Genomic DNA, 13,734 nt, shown 5'->3' with positions numbered 1-13,734 from the left:
TCAACAACTATTATATTGGGCAATGTAATGTTACAAGTATAGCGCAAACGTACAGAAGGTGTCTTCAATTCCGCCGCTAGATGGCAGCCGTGCGTTAACTTGATGCTAACCAGTACCTCCTGCAAAGCCACCGTAGAACAAAAGAAAACCGGAAAATGGTGCGGTTGCGGGCGATGCGGAAAAAAACGCGAAGGCAACCAGGCGAAATCGAGTGTAAAAAAAAAAAACACCAAAAAGTTTAATTAGTTGGTACGGAGCGACTAATAATGAATTTTGACTATTTAACAGAATAATGGCGTTGCATGAAGAGACCGAAATTCATCGTAAACAACTGGACGCCGTTGACAAGAATCACAAGATGTACATCCAAGGTCAGTCTAGTCTACTTTTAACATTTTTATTAATTAACAAAGTAGACAGACTGCTATAACAGGAAACATAATTAGGATTAAAAGACAATGGCTATAGAAGCGCGTGTTTGCAGTCATTTATTATGTAATTAAAACATTTTCAAGACGATGTGCTTTACTTCCATATTCATGCTATAAATGGATTTAGCTTGGATTAGATTTTAGTGTAACTACATTTGTCGATGCTGCATGCATCTCTGTATGTTGCGCTGGTTCGTGTCACGCCGCAAGGAAACTTGAAGTTTGACGTCAAACGTTGGATTCTGACTGCCAGCACAAATTCGGGATCTGTGGTGTGATGTTATTTGACATGGGGCCAAGTTTGCGACATAACCACTTTAGACTAGAGAAACACAAGCAATTTGTCATCCTGAGAGCCACGCTGAGCTCGAAAAATAAAGAAGATCCTGCTAGAAAGTTTCCAAACATGCCAAAGTGCACCCATGTACAGACATTCCTAAAAAAAGAAAAAGAAAGAAAGTGTCTGGTTCAAATGACAAATATAACTTACAAACAATAAGGAGAGAAGACGTTCCAGTTTCAGTTTACTTGCAAGGAGAATAGGTGAGGCTGTGTACAAATCTCATCTATTCTAAAACAGCCCTCCTATAAACCTCTTTTTATTCAAACTTGAGGTTCCTAGGTTACATGAGGTGATGGGGTCATTCAGCAAGCAGGCATCACCTTGTGCTTGTTTACATTTCTTGCTTATTGGTAGAAATGTGTTTGCATATTCGTGGAATTTACCAAATACATATATCTTGATAAGCACTTTTAGCACGTCAATTCAGCATATCATCGACGAGAAGTCGTCTAACGCTGTTTCCTCATATCTCTGATCTCCAGCCGGCGGTCAGTAGGCCAAGTAGAGAGGAGCAGGTTTCAGTTCTCCTGATTCTGACCTTTGCACAACAACAACACTTTCACAGCAATTACGCAATTATTAAATTTATAATAAAGCATAATCAATCAGTTAAATCATAATAAAATCATCTGTTCCAAATTTTATTCCTACAGGAAGAAAAAGAGCGAAAAAAAAAGCTTTAATTCTGCATTCTGGTTCTCTAGGCCGCTTATGAAACTGCTCACTTTCCATTAGGGAGAGAGAGAGATACTTGGTGTCAGTATTGGTGACTACTCAAAAGTTGAATACTCGTACTGCTATCGGCCTGGAAAAAAGGTGTTATTGAACATCTCTACTTTCTATTTCTATGTGGCTAATGGGGCTAGCGGCTAACAAACAAACTGTGTCTGAATCTGTGCTTGTGCTGTCCAACAATATGTCTGAACATTTACTACTCCATCCAGGCGTCCAGCAAGTGACTGATCGTCAGGATGAACTTCTCCCGCAGTCACAAGCGGGGACATCCAGTTTGGAGAAAGAGAATCCACAGCGGCCCTGCATCAAAGAAGAAAAAGAGGATGTGGAACATCCACACGTTAAAGACGAGGAGGAGGAGGCTGACATCAGCAAATTTCCACTGACTATCATTTGTGTGAAAAGTGAAGATGACGAAGACGAACCAGCTGAGGCGTCCCAGCTTCGCACTCGCAGTCCAAGCGGAGGACCACAACAAGCCGACCTCTCGGCTCCACAGTCAGACTGCGACGACACCACGGAGGAACCTTTGAGGAATGATGCAGACGGTGAAAATGACAACAAAGAGTCCAAATGCTCAGAAAAGGAGACACCGCTCGGCAACGTGGAAACCGTTTGTGTTAAACATGCCGCTAAAAAACAACAGATGAAAACACACGCAGGAGAAAAACCCTTTAGTTGCCCGTTTTGTGGTAAAACATTCTCTCGAAAGGAACATGTGCAGGCACACGTGAGAATCCACACTGGAGAAAAACCCTTCAGTTGCTCGACTTGTGGTAAAGCCTTCCCTCATAAGGAAACCATGATAGCACACGTGAGATCGCACACTGGAGAAAATCCCTTTCGGTGTTCAGTATGTGGTAAAACGTATTCTCGAAAGACACACGTGGAATCGCACATGAGAACGCACACGGGAGAAAAACCCTTTCCTTGCTCGGTTTGTGGTAAAATGTTCTCCCAAAAGCCCAACATGGTAAAACACATGAGAATACACACAGGTGAAAGGCCATTTTGTTGCTTATTTTGTGATAAGGCGTTCCTTCATAAGTCACACGTGGAATCGCACATGAAAATACACACGGGAGAAAAACCCTTTAGCTGTTCAGTCTGTGAGCAAACATTCTCCCAGAAGCAAAATCTGGTGTCGCACATGAGAACGCACACAGGAGAAAAACCTTACAGTTGCTCAGTTTGTGGCGGAAGCTTCGCTCAGAGTAAGACTTTGACGGCACACATGAGGCGGAGACACGACAAAGACAGAAAAATGTTGACCGCTACTCCCCCGCAATAGCGCAGCATCCCAAGCCAAGCAAACATTGCCGGGAATTTTTCTTTTTTTAATAATCTTTTGTTGGGTCATCTTCATCTTATTGATTAATTATCACCATCTTAAATCTTTTGAGGTTTTCATGTTATGTCACATCTATAAGTCGAATGCATGCACTTTTATTTTTACACTTACTTAAATAATCAGACACAATTGTGACACATGTTTCTTCATCTCACACGGACAATATGCAATTCCCACAAAGTATTGTATAAGTTGTAAAGTATTGAAAGTTTCAAGCAAGTCCCAAATTACCGTGCAAGAAAATAAACAAAAATCAAGTCATGCCAAGTTATCACTTGGATTCAGTAAATCCAATCAGGCAAACAAACTTACTCAGCTGCCACTTCTCCTAAATGCCTTACCACCCCAACTCTAGACAATGAGTCTAACAAAACTACATTTAAAATATGAATTTTCCTGATATTGTCTCCATAGTTAATTGCCAGTGTAGAATTCAATTGCCCTCTGTCCTACCCGCTTTGAAGAAGAAAATGGTTGCATCCTACCACACCAGGAACAAAGTCAAGAATATTTTACCTTTACCATCCCAGGCAGACCACAGTCACATAAACTATAACTGATTTGGGATTGCTTCAGGGTTAATATGTTGTAATGGTCTGACAATTTAAGAAGTGAAATGTAGTTCGCAGCATTTTTGGTTAATTGGTGTTTGATGCGGCGCAGGAGGTTACTTTGTCCAGATTACATCGAGGATTGCTGCCTGGCCGTCCTAAATGAAATTTTGAAAACAATGCATTGGAAAGTCTTCCAAGGATCCCGGGAGATTTACGTCAGTAAACGTATGTTTATTTACAAAGAAACACGGCGGCTGTATGGCTTTATAGCTGAAGTGGAACAAGTCCATAACGAAAAGCACAAACACTTCTTTTTGCTTTACAGGGTAGATGCCTCCGACTTCCGGGTTTTACACATCAGCGCCGTTTCCGGCCACTTCTGGCTGCTTCCAACACCCCCCCCCCCCCCCCCCCACCGCTCGCTCCCGCACATTGGCGGGAAGGCATCTCGGCTTCGAACACTGAGAGCATCTACCGAAATTCAAACACAATCTGCTTCTTCCAAAACCTTGACCCTCCAAAATAGTCACTTTCAGGAGCCCCTGAAATGTGTCTTCTGCCCAGATTTAGTCGTAACTGTTTTAATTTCCTCAATAGAGCTTTGTTCTGCGGATGTATCCTTGTGAGTGTTATCACAATTTCTGCCAGGTGCAGTCATGACTGAATAACCTCCTCTATTCCTCAAATGGGCTTTGGTCTGTGTTTGAATGATGTCCTTGAGTTTTATCTCACGTCCGGTCAACTTTGTGAACTGTTTACTGGTAAGTGTGTGGTACCGCCCTTCAAGATAGTATAAGAATATTGTAAGTCCTCTGTAATCTTCGCACTTGTGAGAAACTGCAGCCATTGTCTGTAATTCACTTGTGACCGGAATATTCTTTAGAAATAAAAGCTTTGAAGGAACTGTTCATCGATCTCCAGCCTGTATTCAGATAACCAACATTCTCACTACCCGAAAGAAAACGAACACGCGGAAGAAAAAGCTTATCTTCCAACACCCCTAAAAAACGCCATTTTAGTTCAACCATTAAGATTGAAGCCATTTTCAACATTTAAGATTGGCCAATAATTTGTAAACATGACACCCACACGTGAGGACTGAGTATAGCTTTTTTTTTATTTTTTATATGGAATTAGCCAATTTATGATTTATGCGGTTTCTGCCTGACATCAGCAGAGAAACAAGTGGTTTGTCAATATTTACATCTATCTATGTGACACCATTACTGTGATGATAAATATTGAAAAATCGGTATGAGAATAAACGTTTATGATCATCAGATTTAAAAGTCACACTTTGGTTTGTGCCTGCCTGTGTGTATTTATTGCTTAGCTTAGCTTTGCTTTAAGCCCGATGATAGTCTCATTTTCGAGGGGGTCCTTCAAACACCTACAACTACAAATACTACTAATATGCAAAATAAAAACTATTCCACAACAATGAGAGGCATTAACTTAGCGCACTTACTTCATCGGGCGTTGCTTTATTAAGTTCCGTTTATTCGTTTACAGGCAGACTGCCACATTAAAGATGGCGGATAAGCCGACGACCTATTGTGTGTGTGAGCGTGTCACAATTTCATATTTTTATATATATTTTCCCTTCACAAAAAAACTAAATACTTTTTATTTGACGGACTCTGGAGATCAGGCAGACATAAAAAAAAGTTGTTACTTGTGACATGATCTCAATATTTTGCAGGAATTTTTTTAACACCCACCGCGCACACAAGGCTCACTATTTAGCAACATGAGAAAAGGCGCGACGACGTCTCGTGTGACTACTTTTTTTTTATATCTTACCTCCGGTGTGATCTTTTAAATAAAAGTATAGTTTATCGCAAACATTTACAATAAAAGGCATTAAAGATTATTTGGTCCTCAAATAATCAATTTCAACAGTATGCTATCATGCGTGTGAGGCCATCGTATCAACCGCTAGTACACTTCTTGTACCGTAGTTTACGGGGATGCTTTAACTTTGAAAATCATCGCGTCCCAACTTCCGCAGTGCTTCTGATGTTAGCACTGCTAGTTTGGTTTGGCGGCGGAGAACGCTGGTGGAGAAAAAAGCGGATCGATAGGAACGCGGAGGTCGACTGCGATTGAGCCGCGACACTGAACATTAGTCGGTAAGAAAACGGACACATTCAGCGCCACGCGCTCGTTTCTGCGCTTTGCGCCAAAGCAAGGCGGTTCCATTAGCACCCCGGTGTTTGTGTGCTGTCAGCCCACCGCCTCCTTTGTTCTGCACACACGGTGCGCATTTTTGTCAAATGTTTCCGCAATGGAACACGAGTCGTGCACGCGAGCCAGATTCCAAACACATGCCCAGGCTACACGTTAGCTTTCTGTTACTCTCTTGGCCGCTGAAGGGGAAGAACAAAAACATGTTTTCCCTCGATTGTGTGCGTGCGTACCATTCAGTACATTCCAAACATGAGGGAAGGTCGTGACGTCATTATCAAGCTAAAAAAAAAGAAAGAAGAAGAAGTCGTGTTTGGCGCAGCAAAATGACGTTGCAGCTTATTAATAGTAAATGATTGTATTATTTAAATGTTAATGGCCAGGTCCACAAGTGTATTTTGGTTCTGGTCTAAGTGAATATTGTTCCTGGTCCAAGTGTACTTTGGTTCCAAATCAATCCATATGTTTCCAACTTAAAGGTGCATGATTGCAACGTTGACGTGTTAAAATAACCATAATTTTCACCCACACATGTTATAAGAATTGTATAACGGACAGGAGGCACTACTGTGGCACAATGGCTGTTGGCCCTATTTTCCTGTAGAGTGAAATAAAGATCGGGGATTGGGGACCAACACTTAAAGCTTTCTGGACATGTTCTGGTGGTTAATGAAACTTCTTTTTTTGTGTCTTCAGGTTGGAACACAAGCTGGAAGTTGGTCTTTCTCTCCAGGAGCGAGTCTGCACTCCCCAGTGTGAATGCTTCAGGGGACCGTCTAATCCCTGGTGCTCCTCCTCTCCCTTAGTTCCCTCTCCTCCTTCCCCCACCCTGTCCCCCCAGTGCCCCCCCCCCCCCAACCCAGGTGGGTGAATGAAGACTCCCTTCAAGAGCACAGAGGCCCCGCGGCCCCGAGCGGACAGAGGTCAGTGGTCAGCGGCCGCAACGAATGTCCCTGAGTTCAAAACCGAGCAAACCCGGGATGACTTTGCGTTGCAGGACATTCCGGCGTGCCAGTCAGCATGATGAAGAAGAGGAATCCTCACAAGTAAGACCAAGACGAAGACAACAAAGCAGGATAAGACGTTCTGAAATATCCCGTCTTCTCTGGCAGGAAGCAGAAGACCAGCGTGGGGCCCAGTAGAACGTTATCCCCGACCAAGACAAACATCGTCGGCTGCAGGATCCAGCACGTGTGGAAAGAAGGCAGTAAGTCGTCCCAGTGGAAGGGGACGGTTCTGGACCAGGTCCCCGTCAACCCGTCCCTATACCTGATCAAATACGACGGCTTCGACTGCATCTACGGCCTGGAACTGCACAGCGACCACCGGGTCCACGGACTGCAGGTGTTGCCCGACCGAGTGGGTAAGGAGGCGCCGAACACGTCTGAGCAAACTAACACGTTGTTACGCTATTAGGAAGGACCGTGAGCTAATCGCAAATACAGTCCGAGAAGTAACGTCACAATGTCCATGATGACATTGAAGTATCCACTAAGCAGCCTGTTAATCGTAATCGTCTTGATTGGCCAAGTATTTAAAAACACACAAGGAATTTGACTCTGCTCGTATGAACTACAATAGAATTGCAGTAACAAGCAACGATGACAAACAAAAGACCAAAAACCGACGCCCGCTCAATGTGATTGTTGCCGTTGCCTCGCAGACAGAATTGAGGAATGTGCGGCTTCACCTTGGAAAGCCGCACGCTCGTATCATTTGGGCATTTTTGTCGTGTTTACATCTGACATCCTCGACAAAGAGATACGTTGTAACAAAGCGTACTTGGCCAATGGCGGCCACGCAGAGTGCGGCGTGTCCTGTAATAAAGGCAGTAAAGCACTCACTCAGGTGTCCCATGCTTTATACTGACAGTGAACTAATCACAAAGTGTCCCATTCTTAGGACAGATTGTGACGGAGCCACCAAATGTCCCATTTAAAGTACAAACAGTGAACTAATCATGTTGTCCCTTTTTGTTTATGAGGAGAGCGAAGTAGCCACAGTGTCCCAACTATAAACACAGACCTCAAACTAACCCACAAAGTAGTTCATTTTATCCGCCATTTTTAAAATGTTTCGTTTTAGTCCAGTTTCAATCACGCTTGATAGTTTCTATCATAGTCAACCTCATCCTGTTTTTATTTAGTCCATTTTTAGTCGACTATAAATCTACTCGTTTTAGTCAACAAAAACTGTAAACGTTTTAGTCAAGACAACTATATTTTTTTGTGTCAGAACATTATGTTGAACATTTCACATCTAAAACTATTTCACATAAAATTTTCTATCATTTGATATAAAAACAACTTCACACACAATGACAGTATATCAGCAAGTGGCTACTGTGGCTCCATGCTACGAGCTAGTAAGTTAGCCTGCATCAGTTAGCGGTCGGATTAACATAATTGTCGAAGCGTTATAGCCATTGGATTTTTTTTTTTTTTTTTTTTTTACAGAAGAGCTCAGTATTGTTCATTCGATTTGACATCATCATTGCTCTCCTTTTTTTTTTTTTTTTTTTTTTAAAAACAACAAATCAATTAAAAAAATTTTAATAAATGTTTTTTTTTTTTTTTAAATACATATACACATATATATGCATATACACACATATATATATATATATACTTTTTTTTTGTATGTGGGTGAGTATGTGTATGTGCGTGTGTGTGTGTGTGTGTGTGTGTGCGTGCGTGCGAGCGTGTGTGTATTCATCAGTTCACCTAAAGCCCATTAAAAAAAATCCCATACTAATAATATAATATAATAATAAATTGCCAAATGCAGAAACATCAATGTAAGTTATCACGATGTAGTGGCTCTCGCTAACAGACAGAATTAAGTAACCGGAATTAGGTTAAAAAATTTTATATACGTAGACCATGTTTCTATAAATTTTGATATTTGGTTTTTATTTGAGGCAGATATTTTTTCCATTAAAATGTGATTTATGAGGAGGTTAGACCATTGGTCGATATTCAGAGTTTGTTTGTTTTTCCAGTTAACAAGAATTGTTTTTTTAGCGATAGTAAGGGCTACAAGTGTAGATTGAAATTGTTTATGTGGTAAATCAGTTGTTGTTAGGTCACCTAGCAAACACAAGTTTGGAGATAAAGGTATCCTACAGTCCAGCCATTGGATTAATATTACGTTATAACTAGTGTTGTTCCGATACAGATACCGCCGATACTGCATAAAAACAGTGGTAACAAGTAACATGCCGATACTATTATTTCCGACGCTAATATAGGACTTTGGATGCAGCATCCTGTGTTTTACTTGTGCACGACATTCACTGATGTGTGACGTGTTCACTGCATGCCAAGATAGGATGTCCTGTTGGCCCTTGAATGCTCTGAGCCAATGGCAGGGCAGCTTTTTCATGTTGAGAAAAACAACAACAACCAAAGTATCGGAACGGTATCGGCATCGGCCGATATTGCGAAACTGGGAATCGGGGGCCAAAAAACACTAGTTCTAACTACAATTTACTTCTTTCCTTTTTACCGTCAATCCACGGTACTGTCACATCTGTTTGTGCACGTTGCACTCGTGAGCTGCAGATTTGAAAGGGGGCGTGTCACCGTGTCACATGACAGTGTCACAGTGACCGATTAGGAGAGACAAGGTTTTACAAAACGACAGTTCCGTATGGAACTACGGTCCTGTGAGTCAAACTGCAGGCAAATCGGATTCGTCCTCAAATCTGAATTTTCGGGGCTGACTGTTTTTAGCAAGTGTCCAAATCCGATCTGGCCCTGTTCAGACGGAGCCACATTATTGACCCGCCTGACAGGTTGCTGCAGCAACGACGTCGAACAGAAGCGGCGCCGAGCGCGTGTAGCGTTTTACGTCATGTGACGCTGTTTGCCGCTCCGTACTTCCCGTTCCTCGCAAGCGCGTTAAGCCATTTTTCTTTTCTTTTTCTTTATTTTCTTTAACCTGGCGGTTTCGGGAGAAACGGAAATAGCAACCTATCATTTTTCACTACCACAAAGGGATGGGGCGATGATTTGACTTTCACCGTTGTGGCGTTTGACTTCAGTGCCGGCCCGCGTGACTGACGCGCTGCTGGCGGACGCCATGATCGGCAAGGCGGTGGAGCACATGTTTGAGACGGAGGAAGGGCCCAAGGAGGAGTGGCGGGGGATGGTGCTGGCCCGCGCGCCCATCATGACGTCCTGGTTCTTCATCACGTACGAGAAGGACCCGGTGCTCTACATGTACCAGCTGCTGGACGACTACAAGGAGGGAGATCTGCGCATCATGCCCGACGCCAGTGAGTGAGACCGCAACATCAAATGACGCCTGGTGTCGTATTCCAAATCATTTTATGTGCTTTATAAAATATTTGGGCAATTATAAACCATAGACTTAAAAATGAGAGTTCATTTTACTAATAGTCTAATAGATGATTTTACACATGCAATTAACATTAAATAAATGGCTAATTGATTGAAAATTATACCTATTCAAATTTTTTTTAAAGGGGAAGTCAACCTTAGACATTTCTTGACAATATGTGACCTCACTATTCTAAACTCAACTCGACTTTATTTATAAAGCACTTCAAAACTAGCATTGCTGTATACAACGTGCTTTACATGGAACATAAATCAGTCGCGCAGTAAAGAAAGATGTAAAGTAAAACAAGAACAACAAAGCAAACATTTCAAGTAAATAAAGTTTACAATCAATAAATTAATAATAAGAAGTATGTAAGTGAATAAATACATAAATAAATAAATTAAACATCAAATTATAACTGGTTTTTTTTGTTGTTTTTTTTTTGTAAGCTGTGCTCGAACGCGTCCTTTCTTTTACTCCCGGCAGATCATTCCATACTCATCAACGTAAAAGCTTGCAGTCGTGTTGGTGCAGAAGTCGAAACTTTTATTTTTAATTTAAAAAAAAATATATTGCATTCCAGCAATACATTCAAATCACACAAAAAAGAAATGAAAACAACGCAGAATTGGAGACAGTAGCGAGCATGACATCACATTCTTAGCGCTTTCGCCCCGAATGTCTTTATTTAGAAGCGTTTTATAGGCTCATCGACGCAGTTGTTGTTGCTCTACACATCAGGGCATCGCTTCTGCTTATAGATGTGTAAAAATCTGTAACTTTAACATTTAAACTTTCTTGATGCAGCTTTAAATAAAGAAAAAAATAGTTACATCTTTTTTCATACATTTTTTTATTGTAATAATTGGATAATTGTAATTCTAAATAATATAATCTGAAGCAAGAATAATTTAGAAAAATTATCATTACACAACCCGTAATAATTTTAATGAAATGAAGGAGTTAAAAAAAAAAAAGAGAGAGAAAAGAGAATATGAATGACTGAAGTAAAAATGGAACCTTTTTCCTCTTGTTGTTCCCGCAGGTGAGAGCGCGCCGTCGGACCGCGAGCCGGGCGAGGTGGTGGACAGCCTGGTGGGCAAGCAGGTGGAGTACGCCAAAGAGGACGGAGGCAAACGCTCGGGCATGGTCATCCATCAGGTGGAGGCCAAGCCCTCCGTCTACTTCATCAAGTTTGACGACGACTTCCACATCTACGTCTATGACCTGGTCAAGACCACCTAAGGCCGCCCCTCCTTCCACCAAAAGACCACCGCCGATGCCCACCTTAAGACACATGGACACGCTTGTTGTTCTTGTAGAACACGCCAGTCACTGTAAGCCCCGCCCCTTTGGATGACGCGCAGGAAGTTGTCAGCAGAGCTTGACTGGACCGCTCTGGAACGTTAGCATCATTAGCTTGTGCGGCTATGCTTCAAGTTGGAGTCATAAACTTTATGGGAATTCATTGTTAGCAAGCTAACTGGATACCATTGATGACATCACAACATTTAAGGATCTCTCTGGGCCGTTAGCTAGCACTCAAATTGTTGTTCAAGTTCATGGTGTTGTTCACAAGCCAATAGGATGCCATTGACATCACATTTAAGATCTGTCTGGACCGTTCTAGTTAAAATTCATGAGAACGCATCATTATCAAGCCATTGATGACATCACAGCATTTAATGATCTCTCTCTGGACCGCTAACGTTGTTAGCATCATTAGCTGGCACTCAAATTGTTGTCCAAATTCATGGCTAATTTGTTGGCAAGCTAATCAGTCGCCATGACACGACAATGCTTCATAATCTCTCTGGGCCGCTAACATTGTTAGCTTGAGCAGCTAGCATTGAAGTTGTAGTCCAAATTCATGGTAGCTCGTTAGCAAGCTAATGGAACACCATTGATGACATCACAACGTTTAATGAGCTCTCTAGACCGCTAACTTTGTTAGCGTCCTTCGCTAGCACTGTCCAAATTCATGGCTAATTTGTCGGCAAGCTAACAGGATGGAATTGAAGACATTACAACATTTAATGATCTCGCTGGGCCGCTAGCGTCATTAGCTTGCACAGCTAACACTAACATCGTATTCCAACTGCATGGTGAGTCATCGAGAGTAAGCTAACTGTAGACCGTTCACTGAACAATTTCTCTCTCGACTGCTAGCACCATTAGCATTGTCACTTCACACAGCTAGCACTCCAGTTGTAGACGAAATACAGGGAACTTGTCGCAAACTAATGAGACAGCCAACAATACAAACATCAAGCGACCTCGGAAAGGTCGGCACGACATTCTGCACTCGACCTGCTGACCTTGTAGCATTCCAGAACGTTCCCCGCCCTGACAAAACAACAAGGCGACATCATCTGGCCTTGATCTGATGTTTGGGTCTTCTCAAACGTGTGCTTCAGTGTGATGTTCTTGAATGTCATTCTAGAAATGTTGTGCTTTAACAATCAGTTAACTGTTAGTGGATCTAAAACTGAAGAACAAGATGGAGAACATAACATGAGTTGGGATTGATCTGTGTGCTTCAGCTTGATGGTCTTGGATGTCATTCTAGAATGTTTGTTTTGTTTTTTGTTGTGCTATTACAATCATTTGACTTAGACATTCTAGAACAACGTTCAGAGCTTGGACTGGAGAACAAGATGTGGTCTGGTGTTGGATTTGATTGTTCCGCGAGGATGTGGTTGAGCATGATGTACTCAGCCTGTTTTTGGTTGGATTTTCCAGAATGTTCCTTTTGACATTTTAGAACAACTTTCCAAGCGCTAAAGAACAAGGTGGAAAACGACATAATTTGGCATTAGTCTGACGATTGGTCTTCTCGAACGCCTGCTTCAGCTTGGTGTTTTTGGGCGTCACTCTAGAATGTTCCGTTAACTGTTGGACATTCTATGTTCCAAGTCTTACAAACAAGATGGCCTTTTTGCATTGGTCTGATGACTGTCTAGAATGTGCGATTGAGTTTGTGGATGTTTTCACCATATTCTAGAATGTTCATTTTGCTGTTGGACTTTCTAGAACAACATTCTGTGGTGTCTGAAGAGCAAAACGTGGTCTGGCATAGATCTGTTGATTGGTTTTTAAGGATGTGTGTTCCACGTTCTAAGATGTTATCCTAGAGCAAATGTTCGTTTTGCTCCTTTATACTTACACAAATCAATCTTTGGACATTCTAGAATGTTCTAAGCATCATCTGAAGGACACGATGTGGTTTGGTGTTGATGGGACTTCTAGAATATGCCCGTGGTTCTTGGAACTCATGATGTTCTGGAATGTTTTTGTGTTACTTGTGCTGTTACAATCCAACCCTGCTATCTCATCAGCTGTTTCAAACGAGATGAATGATTGGTGTTCTTACATGTCATTCTAGAACATTTATTTTGCCTCCTGTTGTGCTTTAACAATCTTTTTGGACCTTCTAGAACTTGCAAAGAAGAGGCGAAGAGCAAGCTAACATTCTTAAATGGAATTGATGTCTAGTTTAGTTCAAGGAAATTTTGACTCATTTGCGTTGCCATGGAAACAACTGGAGGGGGGGGCCGCTGTAACATGCGTGTTGTCTGTGCATGTGCCATGCGCGCCACATGCTTTTGTGTACTTTATACGTTCTTGCATGTTTGTATATTTTGTGCCTTTTTCTTTTCATTGTTGGAGACTTATGTCGTGAGTTTAAGTTTTGGACATACTTGTCCCTTTAAGAGTGTGCCAACATTATCTTCAAGCTGAATAAGAAGAAAACTAATAAACGATTAATTTTTCCAGTTCTTACAA

At 41.8% G+C, this 13,734-nt stretch overlaps 2 protein-coding genes and 1 long non-coding RNA gene across 5 annotated transcripts; 2 read left to right on the top strand and 1 right to left on the bottom strand.

Moving 5' to 3' along the window:
- The first annotated feature begins 129 nt into the window (after positions 1-129).
- LOC144048568 (uncharacterized) lies at positions 130-4,322 on the top strand. 2 transcript variants are annotated; one of them, XR_013293368.1, is made up of 3 exons: positions 130-371; positions 1,719-3,639; positions 3,740-4,322. XR_013293368.1 is itself a non-coding variant. In XM_077560694.1 (3 exons), the coding sequence occupies exons 2-3, from the start codon at positions 293-295 to the stop codon at positions 2,798-2,800; spliced, it is 1,161 nt and encodes a 386-aa protein (XP_077416820.1). In that variant the 5' UTR covers positions 135-213; positions 289-292; the 3' UTR covers positions 2,801-4,322. The 2 variants fall into 2 exon arrangements, 1 of the variants encoding a protein (XP_077416820.1); XM_077560694.1 differs by having other exon boundaries at positions 135-213; positions 289-371; positions 1,719-4,322.
- LOC144048615 (uncharacterized) lies at positions 949-5,139 on the bottom strand. 2 transcript variants are annotated; one of them, XR_013293379.1, is made up of 3 exons: positions 4,883-5,139; positions 1,935-2,036; positions 949-1,809 (listed from the first exon to the last, which is right to left on the bottom strand). It is a non-coding gene; the product is annotated as an uncharacterized LOC144048615 (long non-coding RNA). The 2 variants fall into 2 exon arrangements; XR_013293378.1 differs by lacking the exon at positions 4,883-5,139 and having other exon boundaries at positions 1,935-2,931.
- A 267-nt stretch (positions 5,140-5,406) lies between these two features.
- On the top strand, positions 5,407-13,727 carry spinb (spindlin b). The gene is made up of 6 exons (XM_077560733.1): positions 5,407-5,546; positions 6,298-6,524; positions 6,599-6,647; positions 6,714-6,964; positions 9,647-9,880; positions 10,994-13,727. Exons 2-6 carry the CDS (start codon positions 6,473-6,475, stop codon positions 11,191-11,193), a joined length of 786 nt encoding a protein of 261 aa, XP_077416859.1. The 5' UTR covers positions 5,407-5,546; positions 6,298-6,472; the 3' UTR covers positions 11,194-13,727.
- Positions 13,728-13,734: the final 7 nt, after the last annotated feature.

The sequence above is a fragment of the Vanacampus margaritifer genome, chromosome 3, assembly GCF_051991255.1.
Source record: "Vanacampus margaritifer isolate UIUO_Vmar chromosome 3, RoL_Vmar_1.0, whole genome shotgun sequence".
Taxonomy (NCBI): domain Eukaryota; kingdom Metazoa; phylum Chordata; class Actinopteri; order Syngnathiformes; family Syngnathidae; genus Vanacampus; species Vanacampus margaritifer.
This window is presented reverse-complemented; position numbering and strand designations above follow the sequence as displayed.